At 53.1% G+C, this 16,948-nt stretch overlaps 1 protein-coding gene across 3 annotated transcripts; it reads left to right on the top strand.

Moving 5' to 3' along the window:
- Positions 1-6,091: 6,091 nt before the first annotated feature.
- Positions 6,092-15,943, top strand: LOC144720420 (poly(U)-specific endoribonuclease-A-like). Of its 3 annotated transcripts, none has more exons than XM_078597202.1 (8): positions 6,153-6,227; positions 9,512-9,589; positions 10,566-10,668; positions 10,802-10,913; positions 12,284-12,405; positions 12,686-12,795; positions 13,516-13,666; positions 14,042-15,943. In XM_078597202.1, exons 1-8 carry the CDS (start codon positions 6,220-6,222, stop codon positions 14,294-14,296), a joined length of 939 nt encoding a protein of 312 aa, XP_078453328.1. In that variant the 5' UTR covers positions 6,153-6,219; the 3' UTR covers positions 14,297-15,943. The 3 variants fall into 3 exon arrangements, with proteins under 3 accessions (XP_078453329.1, XP_078453328.1, XP_078453330.1); XM_078597204.1 differs by lacking the exon at positions 6,153-6,227 and adding an exon at positions 8,863-8,923; XM_078597203.1 differs by lacking the exon at positions 9,512-9,589 and having other exon boundaries at positions 6,092-6,227.
- Positions 15,944-16,948: the final 1,005 nt, after the last annotated feature.

The raw sequence follows: 16,948 nt of genomic DNA, 5'->3' as shown, positions 1-16,948 counted from the left end.
GGAACAGAGCGCATCAGAGGTGCAGGAAAAATAAGTACTTAATGAACCACATCAGAAAACAAGTTTTGCTGACTGGCTGGAGGGATAGACAGTCGGTTACGTTCAAAGGACTTGCAGAATGATCGTTCTTTATTACAATGACGAGGGGCAGTTCGGGCGCGCCTGTGGCATCCCTCACAACCATTCGCGGCCTTCGGCCAGGAAAGTCACGAAACAAATTTCACACAAACGACGCCTTCACACAAGCACCCGATACTCCGTTTTGAAGTTTTCAAATGAAACATCTTTGAATTGTATTATGTTTTAAATTAGATACTTTTATTTCTTCATTAAAAGCTTATGTCATTTTACATCTGGAAGACTTCATTGAAAACGACATTTCGTGTCAATTTTCTCTCGTCAAGTCGATGGCCTTGCTGGGGGTTCGGTTCGATGCGAACTTTCACCAGTTTGGGATTGCGGGGTCGAGATAAGGCGACACGGAGCTGCTGGCCGTGCGAGAAGACCGCCGTCTGCAGATCGATTCCAACGTAATCGAACGTCTGTCCCTGCAAACCTACGCGCCCCCTGCATGAAAACGACGGAAAGTGCAGCGTTCATCACAGATAGATAAAGTTGTGCGCTTATATAAGAGTATTATTGTCCCTATGTGCGTATGTATATATGTGTACGTTTATGTAGAGATGTCTACGTAGATACAGTATGTGTGTATCTGTGTAGAAATGACTATACATGGGGAGTGGTAGTGTCGCGGTTAGCATCCTGTTCTACGAACCTGACGACCCGGGTTCGATTCCCGCTAATTGCCACGATTAGTGGAAATTGTCTGAACCGATCCTAGACCTCCGCGAGGTCGACTCAGCCTCAAACTGAGTACGTGGTGTGTAAACATCGCCATGAGGAAGACAAAGGCGGTCGGGCATAGTGCTGGCCCACCCACCCACTCGTGTGCTGTGCCAGTCTTCATCGGTGATACTCGCTAACAGCACTTGCCCCAACAGTTCGTTACGGCTATTTGGGGGACCTTTGTTGATTGACAGGACGTGCATGTGTCATATTCTGCGCAATAGCTGAGCCAGGATTTTCAGGTAGGGGGGCAACCCCTCCAGCAATGAAAAATGATAGAGGAGTTGTTAGTAAGTAAGGAGTTGCTAGTAGGTAAGGAGTTGTTAGTAGGTAAGGACCTTGTCCCTTGCTTTTTATTCGACGACGCGTGTGCGGCGATGGCGCAGCCATCGATCGAAGGTCGAATTCGAACCGCGTGGTGTGATCGGCATCGCGCTCGCTGGAGGTGTTGATGCCTTCAGGGAAGTCGTGGACTGGATACGCGACTGCGCACAATTCTGTGATGATAGGACTTGTAGAGTCCCTGGCACGTACTAGTATGCTACACAGTGGCAGTGGGGGTCGCAAAATGCCGATTTATTACTAATCATGGGGGGGGGGGGGGCACCGTGCGACCCCCCACTGGCTCTGCCAGTGATTCTGCGTATTCAGTATATCAGTATATGTGTGTGTGTATATCGGCCCTGTTGGTCTTCATAGGCGCTCAATAAATTGTGTAGAGTATACGGGGAATCTGTATCTATGTATGTATATGTGTGTTCTTCGTGTGTATGTCTAAGAGTGTTTTATAAGCTACAGTGTCTGCATGAGTGCATCTCAGTGTGTGTATGAATCTATGAATAGCTCCCGCTCCATCTGGACACAGTGTGACGGTCTGGCCAGGGACAGTCATCGCAGGAGCGCACATGGCAGAGAGATTAGGGCACCGCGCGATGATGGGGATGATGAGGACGATTATTGGCACAGACATTCCCTCTACACAAATTATCGCGACAGCAAAGTAACACACAAATTACACGCAGATACAATAACAACATCCGACATTCGCCACCAAGTGGCGGTGTCGTTACCACAACGCTTGTGCCAGGCTAGGTGTATTTTGAGACCACGTGAATGTCGAATGTTAACTCGCAGGTCACTGACCCAGGTATATTAGGTTTACAGATTGAGATGGCTGGCCAACTTGCTGCGTTTTATCCACCCGGCGCTTCACCCGTTGTTGTGAGCGTCTCTCCGCCCACCTACTGCCTCCAACTGCCCAGTAACGTCCTTCACGAGCCTTCTCCACAGAGGTCGATCTTGACACCGCTGGAACCAGTCATCGGTAAGTCCACTCAGCTCCACTTCCTCTCTTACCACAACTCTCCAGCCCGTGCCGCTTCCATTTGGCCCCCGCTATCCGGCCACACATAAGCTGCTTGGCCACGCTAACTCTACTATAGTTATGTAATTAATTATCTATGCTTCTCTGCCCAGGAAAGCCTCACTGAGTCTCGACTCTTTTCCAGGATGGGTCTGCCACGTTGTTGAAGTAGGGGGCGATGCTGTTGCTGTGTGTAAACCTAATTTAATTATTTGCTGGTCAATTTTCAGCATTGGGATGTATTTGGGCAGTAGCAGCTGCAGCTACAGATGCTGCAGCTACAGATGCTGTTGCAGCTACAGCTGCTACTGCAGCTACAGATGCTACTGCAGCTACAGCAGCTACAGATGCTACTGCAGCTACAGCTGCTACTGCAACTACAGATGCTACTGCAGCTACAGATGCTACTGCAGCTACAGATGCTGCTGCAGCTACAGATGCTGCTGCAGCTACAGCTGCTACTGCAGCTACAGATGCTACTGCAGCTACAGCTGCTACTGCAGCTACAGATGCTGCTACAGCTACAGCTGCTACTGCAGCTACAGCTGCGGCTGCGGCTACAGCTGCTACTGCAGCTACAGCTGCGGCTGCAGCTACAGCTGCGGCTGCAGCTACAGCTACGGCTGCAGCTACAGTTGCTGCTGCAGCTACAGTTGCTGCTGCAGCTACAGTTGCTGCTGCAGCTACAGCTGCTACTGCAGCTACAGATGCTGCTGCAGCTACAGCTGCGGCTACAGCTACAGCTGCTACTGCAGCTACAGCTGCTGCTGCAGCTACAGATGCTGCTGCAGCTGCGGCTACAGCTACAGTTGCTGCTGCAGCTACAGCTACTGCTGCAGCTACAGTTGCTGCTACAGCTACAGCTGCTACTGCAGCTACAGTTGCTGCTACAGCTACAGCTGCTGCTGCAGCTACAGATGCTGCTGCAGCTACAGCTGCTACTGCAGCTACAGCTGCTGCTGCAGCTACAGTTGCTGCTACAGCTGCTGCTGCAGCTACAGCTGCTGCTGCAGCTACAGATGCTGCTGCAGCTACAGCTGCTGCTGCAGCTACAGTTGCTGCTACAGCTACAGCTGCTACTGCTGCTGCAGCTACAGTTAGTGCTACAGCTACAGCTGCTACTGCAGCTACAGCTGCTGCTGCAGCTACAGTTGCTGCTACAGCTACAGCTGCTGCTGCAGCTACAGATGCTGCTGCAGCTACAGCTGCTACTGCAGCTACAGCTGCTGCTGCAGCTACAGTTGCTGCTACAGCTACAGCTGCAGCTACAGATGCTGCTGCAGCTACAGCTGCTACTGCAGCTACAGCTGCTGCTGCAGCTACAGTTGCTGCTACAGCTACAGCTGCTACTGCAGCTACAGCTGCTGCTGCAGCTACAGTTGCTGCTACAGCTACAGCTGCTACTGCAGCTACAGATGCTGCTGCAGCTACAGCGGCTGCTGCAGCTACAGTTGCTGCTGCAGCTACAGCTGCTGCTACAGCTACAGATGCTGCTACAGCTACAGCTGCTACTGCAGCTACAGATGCTGCTGCAGCTACAGATGCTGCTGCAGCTACAGATGCTGCTACAGCTACAGCTGCTACTGCAGCTGCAGATGCTGCTGCAGCTACAGCTGCTGCTGCAGCTACAGTTGCTGCTGCAGCTACAGCTGCTGCAGTTACAGCTGCTGCATGCATAGCTGCTGCTGCAGCTACAGTTGCTGCTGCAGGCATAGCTGTAGCAGCTACAGCAGCTACAGCTACAGCTGCTACAGCTACAGCTGCCACAGCTACAGCTGCTATGCCGCGCCGTGTCCACGCGGCGGCGCTACGTGCGAAGTGTTTCCCCGCCGCGACGTGGCGATATCCGACGATATAATCCACGATAATCGCAAAATAGCGTCAACAAATAGTGATGATTGTTTCTCTTTATTTGCTAAAAGGGCAATCACATTCACGAACAATAGTTGTGAACTTGTGGACCTTTGTAATGATTGTATTGTTGCCGTGCGACTTGAAACTCGCCGGGCGCGGCGAGTTTCACGGCGGACTCCAGCGCGTGACGTGCAGTGGCAGAGCATTGCAGTGGATGTCGGCGCGTGCCGGGGGGAGAATAAGAGCGAGTCACAACACGGCACGGCACGATCATTAAACTAGCGAGATTCAATTAGAGAGCTTAGGAAAACCAATATCGCGATAATCGAATTTATAGAGCGCCTTCACGTAACCTACAAACGGTGATGGGATAGAATGACTTGTATGACAGGGGCATACGACAAGGAATGAGTGACAGCGCTGGAGGGCACGTCGGGATGACGAGAGGGCTGTAGGGGAGGGAAGACGAAGAGAATGGGCCATGGGGAAGAGGTGGGAGATGAAGCGAGGAACCGAAGGTGGACATTCATCATCATCACATCGTGCTGCCAACATCTGGAGGACAAAGTGGATAACCATACGGCTCCTTCACACTGCATTCATGTATCCCACGTAAAGTGTTGTGCCTCCTCTAGGTTGACTCAGCTTTAAATTAGCCCTTCAACGAGTATACTTTGCAGTTAATTCTCGAACTCAGCACTGAGGAGACAAAGGCGGCCTGCCAGGCGAGGTGCTTTATAATCACCGGGGACGTTAATAGGTGCTCGCTGACAGCGCTCAACCCAACAGTGTGCGCGTGTGGCCGTGTCGTGTGTGCTGCACAGCTGTGTGTGTGTCATTGTGCAGAGTGCGGGCTCTCTCTCTGTCTGCTGCTGTAGCGGCTCCGCGTGTGCCCGCGGGCTGTCTGGCTGCTGTGTGTGCGTGCGGCCGTGTCACGTGTGCTGTACAGCTGTGTGTGTGTGACCGTGTCGTGTGTGCTGCACAGCTGTGTGTGTGTGTGACCGTGTCGTGTGTGCTGCACAGCTGTGTGTGTGTCATTGTGCGGGCTGTCTGGCTTCTGCTGCTGCCTGTGCGTGCGGACGTGGCCACGTGCGCGTCTGAGCGGCTCAGTGGCTCTTGTGTGGGGGGAGCGGTGGCGCAGTGGTTAGCGAACTTCACGACGAACCCGACCACTCCGAGTTCGATTCGGACTCGCGGCCAACATCGGCGATGAATATCTGAAATGGTCCTGGGCCTCCCCGAGGTCGACTCAGCCTTAAAATGAGTACAGTAGGTGATGCGGTGTGTAAACATCAGCATTGGGCAGACAAAGGTGGCCGCCAGGCATCGTGCTGGCCACGCCAACGCACGGTGCGCCCCAGCAGTATGTGCGAGGCCACACGGGACACCTTTGCCTTTGTGTGTGTCTTTGTGTAACGTCTGTAATCATCAGCACCGAAAGAGCCAAACCAAAATCCCTGGGGTTGATCTTCCACGAAGATGATCGTCCACCCTAAACTGCATCGGCACAAACCATGGCAGATGCAGATGCCTGACACACAAACGGGGATTTATAAACTCCGCAGTGGTCGTGGTGCGACTGTGGCCATTCCGAACAGACCGAACGACACACAACGAGGCGATGCCCCATCCACGACGACAGAGGACACGTCACAGGGACACGCCGCTGCTGCTGTGATCTCGCTTGGCCACCTTAATGCGAAACTGCGGTCGTTGCTCAACGTCGACATGAGCGGCCATAGGCAGGGAACAAGCGGATCAGCACCGGGGAGACAAAGGCGGCCGAGTGTGGTGATGGCCACCCACCCCCACCGCGTGCGCGGTCTTCATCGGTGCTACTCGCCAACAGGATTTTGCCCCAACAGCCTGGTGGAAAGTTGTATGGGGAAGCTATGGCTTTGCGTCGTCTTTATAAACATCAGCCCCGGGGAGACAAAGGCGGCCGGGCGTGGTGCTGGCCACACGCCTCCCCCCCACCGCGTAACGGCGCGCGCCGCTGTGCGGGCCACGCCCCCACCCGGGGGGAGGGGGTTGTTGCGTTTCGCCACTAAGCAGAAGCGGTCGCCTCTTGTACTCCACGCGCTCCTCCTCCACCTCCTCCTCCTCATCGAACTCGAGTCGCAGCGCGCCCTGCACGCACGAAGCCCCATCGCGACATGGCGAGGTGAGCCCAGAGCGAGTGAGGGGGGCAGGGGGGCTCAATGCCCCCCCCCCCTCCACTTCGCTCTCCCCTCTCCTCTCATCCCTCGCCCCCGCGCTCCCTCCGCTCGCTCCGGTCACTGCGCATTTCGGAATCCGGGACTGAAGAGGAGACAGCGGCGTTGCGTAACAGGGGGGAGGGGGGTGCGGGGGGGTATGAGGGGGGAGGGGGGTATGGGGGGGAGGGGGGTATGGGGGGGCACATTCCTTGTGGAGGGCGACGTGACGCGAGAGTGGGGGGCCGAGGGCTGGGTGATGTAGGGCTGGGTGATGTGGGGCTGGGTGATGCAGTGCTGGGTGATGTAGGGCTGGGTGATGCGGGGCTGGGTGATGTGGGGCTGGGTGATGCAGGGCTGGGTTATGTAGGGCTGGGTGATGCAGGGCTGGGTGATGTGGGGCTGGGTGATGTAGGGCTGGGTTATGTAGGGCTGGGTGATGCAGGGCTGGGTGATACAGGGCTGGGTGATGTGGGGCTGGGTGATGCGGGGCGAGAGGGATGAATGGGAGCTGGAGGAGATAAGGGTAAGAGAGGTAGGCGGGTATTAATGGATGGAGAGGGGTTGATGGGTACTGGGGGGCTAGAGGGGGGGAGGGGCCGTGTCCCGTTAACCTGGGGCCCAATGACTCCCACTGGGGCCCTCTGTAAGCAACGTTCGTTACCCTGTTACCTCGTGAGATGACGAGAGCCGAGTGACCACCCTCGGTAACGTGGCCGTGGTGGCAGCGTGGGGTGCAGCAGGCAGGGCTAGAGACCGAGTGAGACGACGTCCAGTCTCAATCTGCTGCTGGACGGGGGGCTGGCTGGCTCCCATCGTGCTGTGTACAGTGTGCGTGTACAGTTACCAAGGCGCATGGGGAGGTGGTTCGGTTTGTGGGGGGTCGTCATCGATACTAACTGGGGGCACAGCTGATGGCTACCCCCACCCCCACACACACCACTGCCGCTTCCTGCCAATGCAGCACGTGCTCAGTACAGTGTACACACAACACACACCTGCACATTGCACAGTACACGTGTACACACAAAAGACACGCGTACACAATACACACACAAAGGTAATAAACACGCACACATAACAAACATAGACACAGCACCCAATACTATGAACACTACCGTACATACAAACACACACCTCACCATTTTCCCATCAAAATTATTTTTTATCACAGACACACTCTCACAAATCACATAGAACCTCGCACAGACTCACACACTCACACAGACTCTCACTCACCAACTCACACACTCACACAGACACTCACCAACTCACACACTCGCTCACCAACTCACACACTCACTCACCAACTCACACAGACACTCACCAACTCACACGCACAGACACTCACCAACTCACACACTCACACAGACTCTCACTCACCAACTCACACACTCACACAGACACTCACCAACTCACACACTCACTCACCAACTCACACACCAACTCACACAGACTCTCACTAACTCGCACAAACGCTCACTCACCAACTCACACACTCACAGAGACTGTCACTCACCAACTCACACTCACTCAACAACTCACACTCACTCACCAACTCACACACTCACATAAACGCTCACTCACCAACTCACACAGACTCACTCGCACCCATCGCCAAGTTTAATCTCTTGGCAGCGCCTCCAGCACCACGTGGCTCGTGTTTTCGGCCCTGTGCGTTCCGTTTTGTCCTCTTTCGGCTTTTGTAATTAGGGAAGTATTTATACTCCCAGCCCCATTACAACCGCGGGGAGCTGAGTTAGACTTTCGGCCGCTGTAAATGCCGTGGCGTGCCGAGTTGGAGCGATTCTGGAGAACATTTGTATTTACTTAACAGTAATGGAACTGGCTCACAAATAAAAATTGGTTGGTGACGGAACTCTTGTGATGCATGCAGCGCTTTGTAGGTCAGCGTTGGTGGATCACGCCTAGATTTGTGAAACTCCCAAGACCTAAGGGTGGGCAGGACGATGGAAGTAGAGCCATGTGGGTGGGAGAACCCCTCCGTGCAGAGCGTTGTTATCTGCTCGTAATCTCTGGCCGCTCCGGCTTCCTCCCACACGAAGGAAAGAAAGCACGCATAATTTAAACTAATTAGCTAAAAATCCTAATCTTACAGGCCCAAACATCCCCCAGTGTTTAGTCGTAGCAGGACCCTCCTGACTGTGAGCCTTGTGAGGCTCGGGGGGGCTTCCCTGGGTGGATGACGCAACCCTTCTCCACGACGCCAAATGATGATTACTGTACTCTACACACAGCCGTGCTCGGCACACAGTGTCCTAATCTCTTGGCACATACTGAGACCAGGTGAGGTCCGGTTGCATCCGCCTGGCAGGTGAGGGAGGGGCCGGCAGGGCGACACTGGGACCCACATTTCAAAGCCCCTGGGTGGGTCGCTACCTGCCCCCCCTCACCTGGCCCCCCATGAGGCGTGTAACGATTCATCAATTAAAATGAATTCTGGGCCAGATAAGACGGTGCATGTCCCAACGAACGGGTGGGGTGGTACACAATACAAACGAGACGGAGCGGAGGGAGAGTGGCTTAACCAGCAAGACAAAGAGCGTGGATCATTTTTGTCCCGTCAGGATTCCTCGCCGGTCACCACCTCACTCTACGCTCCCACGCCCGTGCTCCCCACCTACACCCACCCGCACTGACCTAAGTATGGTCGATGAACCACCACGACCTGATTCATTTTTCACAATATTCTCAGGGCCGCAGAAACGTGGGGAAATATGAATGCGTCCGAGAGGACACCCACCTATAAAGAGATGGAGCAATGTAAATCAGCACGTGTGTAGGGGCTGGGTGAATTATCGCGTCTTAGGATCATGACGTGTGGTGATGGCTTGGGGAGACCTTCATCCAACAGTGAATTGACCATGGCTGCTGCAGATTAATGATGTTGTCGCTGGTAGAGTGGAGTAGGTGACGCATGACGGGTAGTAGCCACAGCCATAGCCAGTGGTCTACTGGATCTGGTGTGCCGGCCACGGAACTATTTTCCAGTTGCCGATCCAGACAATCCCGGCTGAAATAAAGCCATGGCTGCAGGTATTCGTTTCATTGGTTATAAACCAATGGCCTAGCATTGTTAGGGTTAGAGTCGGGTTTGGGCTCAGAGTTTTGTAATGGCCGAGGTTTGAGATATGTGCAATTACAATATGTGTGCAATTCATGACATTTGTTTCATAAGAGAAAAGTATCCATTCTTACGTGTCCCATCTCTGTGTTACGATTGCGTGCAAAGGACGCGCCTCTTTGTCTCCGCTGTTGTCTCCTCCATTGCCCTGCTTCTACGTTGCCCCGAGTGTTTTACGACAGCCAGGTGTGTAATTGCCACAGCGCGCCGCTTTCGTTGTGTCTGCTGCTATCTCTATCTCGGTGCTGTGCGTGCATGTGGTGACACTGTAGGGCTCGTGTGTCATTATCAGTGGCTCTACGTAAAGTATAGGGCAGGTGAATGTACAGGTACACGGCGGTGGCGCTGACTGAACCATGGCCTCCAGCTACATGAGCCAGATCTTCTCGTGTAACAGGAGGTGCTGTGTGTGCCTACATCTCTGTTTGTGTGTCTTTGTCTTTGTGCCTGGGTCATGTAGCCCGCATGCCCAGCCACCGCATGCCCAAGCAACTTCTGTTTGGCTGGATAGAGGGAGCTAAAGGGGCATGGCATGGGCTGGAGAAGATATAGATTGATGCGGTACAGGAGGATGTGGAGCTGAGTGGACTTGCCGAAGACTGGTACCAGCGGTGTCAAGATCGGCCTCTGTGGAAGAGGTGCATGAAGGACGCTACTGGGCATTCAGAGGCAGGCGCCCTCCATCAACAAGGGAGGGTAGAGGAGCGACGCTCAGAAAAATGAGCGGAGCTCTGGGCGGCTAAAATGCAGAAAGTTGGTAGATTAGGGGGCATAGTTGGTGCATCTCATCTCAATCGGTAAATCCATGGCACCTGGTCCTGTCCTGTGACCTCTTGTCAGCGAGCCTTCGACACTTCACGTGACATCGAAGTGCACCTGACCTGGCACAAGCACCGTGGTGATGTCACCACCACTTAGTGGCGAATGGCGGCCATTGTTGCTGTACCTGTGTATTCCCGTGCCCATACGTGTTCGTGTAACTACGTGTTTGCAAGTGTGTTTGTGTAACCACGTGTTCACACGTGTGTCTGTGTAACCACGTGTTCACACGTGTGTCTGTGTAACCACGTGTTCACACGTGTCTGTGTAACCACGTGTTCACACGTGTGTCTGTGTAACCACGTGTTCACACGCGTGTCTGTGTAACCACGTGTCCCCGCAGCACTGGAGCGAGCGAGCGCGAGCTGCAGCAGGTGATGAGTGCGCTGTGGGACGCGGATGTGAACCGCCTCAAGCCAGGGAGAGACTACGCCATCGACCTCCAGGTGCAGCGGGGACCCCACGGTGGCGTGGTTGGGTGTGGTAGCTGAGTTGTTGTGTTTAGTGGCTGCTCTGTGGTACTGTGGTTGTACCGTGGCCGTGTGGTTACACTGTGGCTTTCTTGTGGTTGTGCGGTAGGGACGCGCAGGCTACGTGCCCACGGGGAGTAACTCTGCCACGGACTGCGCTGTAAGGCCGCTTTTCAAATTCGTGGACGAGGGACGCTTGCACGGCATCGAGACGTTCAGAGGTGGGTCTCGCTGATCCCCCCTCCTACCCCTGGTCCTCCTGTCCCTGGTCCCCATCCTCTAATTTGATCTACAATTCTTCCTGATCCACAACTAGAGGCCGAAAGTTGGCAAATGGCCTCTTTCGGCATAGTTTCTGTTTCGGCCGAAAGTACATTTTTTACTTTCGGTTTACTTTCGGTTTACTTTCGGTTTTGGCCAAAAGTAAATTTCTTACTTTCGATCTGGTTTTGTTTTAGGCCGAAACCAGAAATTCAGTTTCGGTCAGCCTCTAAACTACATATGTGCGCGCGCGACTCCGGGCAGCAGTGGCAGTGGTGGTGGTGGTTGATGGCAGACGCTCCTCACTCTCTCCAGCGATCGCAAGCAGCGCACACACGCACACTCAAGCAAGGATGGGGGTGAGAGGGGTGGTGGTGGTGGTGGTTGATGGCAGACGCTCCTCACTCTCTCCAGCGATCGCAAGCAGCGCACACACGCACACTCAAGCAAGGATGGGGGTGAGAGGGGTGGTGGTGGTGGTGGGGGGGGGGGATAAGACAGACGACGGAGAAGAATAAGAACAAAATAACTTCCCCCCCCAAAACTACCAAACTATCGAGCAGCAAGCAGTACTCGCGTAGCCAGCACTCACATAGCCAGCACACGCAGCAGTAGCAATAGTCCACCAGGAGCACTTTTGTTTGAGCGGCTCAGAGGCTGGCCTCTCACAGGCAGCTCGAGGCACGCACCACACACACACACGCACCACACACACACACGCGGGCGCACGCACAGCACACTGAGCAGATTATAGCAGCGTGCTGATGCCAACAGTGTGCATACACGCGCGCGCACACTCACTCATCCGCCCACCAGCCACACACACACCAACCCACCCACCCCTCCAATGATCCAATTCAACCCTCCCACCACCCCATCTTACCCCACCTCCTCCACATGGGTTCCACACAGCATGAGGGAGCTTGGGTGTGCGTGCGTGCGAGTCTAGAGGCCGACCCCAAATTCGGTTTTGGTTTTGGCGCCAAAAGTTGGCAAATGGCCTCTTTCGGCATAGTTTCTGTTTTGGCCGAAGCCAAAAAGTTAACTTTCGGTTTATTTTAGGTTTCGGCCGAAAGTCAATTTTTAACTTTCGGTCTGGTTTCGGTTTTGGCCGAAACCAGAAATTCGGTTTCGGCCGGCCTCTATCCACAACCCACTACTCCATCTGATCCTAACTCCTCCCCATAATTATTCCTCCTCCTCCCCTCTCCTCCTCCCTCCCACCCCCCATTTTATGCTGCCTCCTACACATTGCTTGCATTTGGCAGTGTGCGGTTGTGGTCGCGATGATTATTGCGGTGATTGTGGTTGTGGTGGTTGTGTGTGGCAGTGTTCCTGTCACTGCTGGACAACTACGAGTCGTCCACCGGCATCGCGGAGACGGTGACGGCGGAGGAGGAGGCTGAGAACCGGCACTTCCTGGATGCAGTGACGCAGACCAGCGTCATGCAGGCGCGGTCACGCACAGCCATGTACACGTGCACCCACGTGCTCCGGTTTCCACCTGTCCACCTGTCCCCATGTCACTGCGTCCTCATGACCCAATATCTCTGTGTCCCCATGGTCCAATCTCCTCTTGTCTCCAGGTCTTCATGTTCCTCTGTCCCTCTCTCCCTGTGTCCCCATGCTCATGTTTTCCTATGTCCCCTTGTCCCCATGTCCTTGTGTTCACCTGTTCCCATGCCCTAATGTCTGTGTATCCCCATGTAACTGTGTCCCTGTGTCCCGTCAGATTGCGCACAAGTTCCTGGCGGAGAGGGGTCTCGCTGACCGTAGCCCCGAGGGGTTCAAGCGGCAGCTCTACTCCATCTGGTTCCAGCTCTACTCTCGCGACAACTACCGGTACCGCGCTCGTCTCCCCGCCTACCATCACGCCTTCATCCCTCGCTCGGTATCCACAGGACTAACAGTAGCCACGGCCATAACGAGAGGTATAGTGGGTGAGGTGTGTCGGGTGCAGAAATATATTCCAGATTGCCGACCCAAATAGAACCAGCTGAAATGAATCCCGGGTTGAAATCGATATTTAAGCGTGCATGGTGTCACGTGCTTCAGAACCCATTATTTCTGACTGATGCAAATGGGGTTGAGGGATCGGTGGCACACTGGTTAGCACACTGTGCCATGAACCCAGCGACCTTAAGTTCTCAGCCATGGCTCACTTCAATGGTTAGTGAGACAATGACTGGCCTTAATAGGTGCCCGCTAATGGCACTTTCCCCAAAAGTTTGTATGTCTGCTCGCATGTGTACATGCTTGGTTAGCGCGCTGCACTATTAACCTGGCGACCTGAGTTCAAGTCCTGATTGAGACCAATAACAGTTGCAAATATTTGAACTGGTCCTGGGCCTTCCCTAGATCGACTCAGCCTTAAATGGCATGGTGTTGGCCACCCACCCATCCCTTTGTGTGCCGTGCTGGCCTTCATAGGTGCTACTCACTAACCTTGCCCCAAAAGTTTACTAAAGCTATACTTCGGGATCTTTGCCGTTGTGCTGGTGCGTATGCACAAGCTCGCGTGTGTGCTCATGTGCGCGCCGGTGCGTGTGTATGTACGTCTAGCGGGGACTCGTCGGGTTTTGAGCACGTGTTCGTGGGGGAGACACGGCGTGGTGCCAACATCCTGGGCTTCCACAACTGGGTGCAGTTCTACCTGCAGGAGAAACACGGCCACGTGGACTACAAAGGATACAAGGCCCAACGCAGCAGCCGGGTATGCAGAGGGGGTCCCCTATGTACAGGGGGTCCCCTACGCACACGTGGTCCCCTACAACATCAAGGGTGTTCCACACATGGGGGTCTGTGACGCAGGAGGCCCCTTACACAGAGCACTTGTGCAACCACAGAGGAATAGGGTTATGGCTAAGGTTCTTCGCAGTTGAGGAGGCATGAAGGTGAGCTGTGCAGATATTACATGCAGGTGAGGCACAACATTAAACAACAACTGTTCAAAGCCATGCGACGTGAGATATCAAGGTGGGCCATGAAGCTGAGCCATCAGAGTTTATTGTGCAGGAGAGGTATCAAGGTAACCCATTAACCTTCCTGCACCCCACTCCCTCCCCCTTCCTTCCCCACCCCTCCACAGCCGGATGACCAGGACCACCTGTTGACGCTGCAGTTCAGCTGGAAGGGGGTGGTGAAGCCCATGGGCAGCTCGTTCATCGGCGTGTCGCCAGAGTTTGAGATGGCGGTCTACACGGTGTGCTTCCTGCTGTCGCGCGAGCGCTCCTCCAACTACGCCATGCGCCTCGACGAGTACAGTGTGCGCCTCGAGTGCCATCGCCAGGGCAACCGCATCGGCAGCTCCTACCCGGTGCTGCTCGCAAGCAACCTGGCCTAACGGCCTGGCCTAGCGGCCTGGCATAGCGGCCTGATTTAGTGGCATAGCGGCCTGGCCTAGAGGCCTGGCATAGCGGCCTGCCGGCGGGCGGAGCCATGGAATCCGGGCACGCAATATTATTTTTGTTATTATAATCGCTATGCTTGTTTACCCAGGAAAGCCTTGCTGAATCTGAAGACTTTTTTTTCAGGAGGGTCCTGCCGAGTTTTCTGCATAGGTGGCAATGTTGGTACGTGTAATCCTAATAGAGTAATTTGAAAGGAAGTTTTTTGTTTTATCATTTGGATGTTTGGGTATTACCTGTTACATTGTGTGTTTTTGAAGCCATGGGAGAAAACTTGAGAATCCAGAGGAAACCAATGCAGAACAGGAGTCCACACAGAAAGGAGGTGTCTGAGTTGGAAATCAAACCCAAGCCCTTCTTGCTGTGAGGAACAAGTGTTACCACTGCGCCACCACCCTGTCACCCAGAGTTTGTCATCTGCATAGTCGTAATGTTTGTCACCTATTGCAAAGGTCTCGGCGCTTGTGCGGTACGGCTCTCCGGTGAGTCTTCGGGTCGTACCGCGTCTTGGTCGGCACAATGTCCGTTTCACTTCACGTTCTGGGAGCTTCAGAGCTTTAGTTTTGTTTCTGAGGAAGGTCTCGGCATGTGCTGCGAAACGTCAGACATGCCGAACAACATGCGGTACAACCCAAAAATGCATAGGAGAGCTATTTGTCATCGTCAATAGCAGGGCTTACACTCCCAATGAAAATGTTGCTGGGTCACTGGCAGACTCCAGGAGTTGGCACGTGACTGGTACCCAATGCAGCCCATAGCGAGAGTCATGATGGATGTGGTGTGCTGGGTGCCGAAATATGATTTGGCTTGGATGTCTGCCATTGTTCCTGCACGGGTTACCAAATTGCAGTGTGCCTCTGCGTGTTCACCAACTTCATGCTGCCGAATTCGCAGTTTGCTACGAGCTGCATGCATACGCTGTGGTAAACGTGCCGAGCGCGACGTACACAGAGTGCTGATTCCTGTTTTTTATATATATTTGTACACTCATGTATGCACACACACACACGTGAACATACATACACACACATACACACACACACACGTGAACATACAGACACACATATAGAGTACATCATCCATGTCCATCCTGGACGTGGATTGATGTCATATCTGCAGTGGTCATCCTCAACAGTCTTGACCATAGGCCTTGATCATTCCATGTACATGTATGTGATGATTTGATCTCCTCTGCATTTGTTCCACGGTCCATGTGCTCCTAGTTCAGTCAGTATACTGCTGAGCATTATTTCATTCAATGTCATTATCAGTGTTATGATTTTGCTTGCTTTAGACAGAGTTGTGTGTTTGCACTATGAGATCTCTTTTACCAGTGGCAAAATATAATAGTAGGTTTTTACCCTTTTAACTGGTACAAAACCTACTATTAGAGTTGTGTGTGTTAAGGTCCATCAGTGGCTGGGGCTGTCTCTCTCTGGGGTATCCGACCCTAGGTCCATGAGTCCCATCGTCCCCCACAAAGAGCCCCACCCTCCACCAATGTATCTCGTCGCCACTTCATCACTCCGTCCCGAGTGCTTTTCTTTTGGCAAGACGCGAAGTAATAAAGTGCCTTAATTACACAGCGCCAGTCTTGTTGCACTTCTCTCGTACGTCAGGGAGTGTATCAGCAATGTGTACATGTTCGTGTCTGCGAGTCGGTGGACTGCTGCAGGAGTAGTAACCAGGAGAATTACGGTAAGTACTGCCAGCGTGAACGGTTGGTGCGTGACACAGGGCAGCAGAGGGCGTGAGGTGTCTGTACAGCACTGCAGGAACTTCTTTCGCATCGTACGTAGTCAACCACGCTAATCGGAGGTGCGGGGGAAGGACAACAAACTGCAGTAAACACAAAAAGCAGTCTGAGCGTGAGAGGCGGTCGGTCTGGAGACGTGAAATGAGGTGGGCTGGTCGAGGGAGCTGGGGGGAGAGTTGGAAGCTTCGAGCCATTATGTTTTTGTTCATGGGTCATGAGTGTTATTTTTCAATTGTTCATGCCTCAACAGTACAGAACATGGCGATTATTCCCCACAAACGTTGCTTTTGTGACCAGGACACAAAAGCAAAGTTAATAATCCACTCCATTAATAATGACACTGTGTAACAAATGTATTTTTTATTCCTCACTACTAAGTGTTATTTACTAATTGTTTATGCATCAAAAGTACAGAAAATGGCTATTAGTCTCCAAAAACGTTGCTTTTGTGACCAGGACAGTGCTATTTTGAAATTAACCTATTTTCAATGGAAAAACGCGGTGTGCATTTGTGTCATTACTTCACAAAGTCCTGGTCACAAAAGCAAAGTTTGTGGGGAATAATAGCCATTTTCTATTCTTTTGAGGCATAAGCATTTAGACAATATCAAAAAGGAACAAAAATCGTGTTACATAGTGTAATTACCTAATTAAAATGTGGGTGGTGTTGAGTGTAAATTTGAGATGTAATTACATCTCAAATTGACACATTTAAATTGGTCGAGTGGAAGCGATATTCACGATTCGGATCGTATGAGGTAAACGTGGAAAGGGTGCAAGGCAGCAACCATAGAAGAAAGAAAGACCACCACGAATCGGACAAAACACGCGA

The sequence above is a fragment of the Lampetra planeri genome, chromosome 8 (genome assembly GCF_965212315.1).
Source record: "Lampetra planeri chromosome 8, kcLamPlan1.2.h2, whole genome shotgun sequence".
NCBI classification, from domain to species: Eukaryota; Metazoa; Chordata; class Hyperoartia; order Petromyzontiformes; family Petromyzontidae; genus Lampetra; species Lampetra planeri.
Note: the sequence above shows the minus strand (reverse complement) of the source record. Positions and strands in the feature narration are given on the sequence as shown.

Bases quoted from the DNA above. Each gene is read 5' to 3' on its own strand.
- LOC144720420 (XM_078597202.1), top strand. The intron at 12,406-12,685 runs GCGCGGTCACGC...GTGTCCCGTCAG, and splicing joins CGCAGACCAGCGTCATGCAG to ATTGCGCACAAGTTCCTGGC. The intron at 12,796-13,515 runs GTACCGCGCTCG...ATGTACGTCTAG, and splicing joins TACTCTCGCGACAACTACCG to CGGGGACTCGTCGGGTTTTG.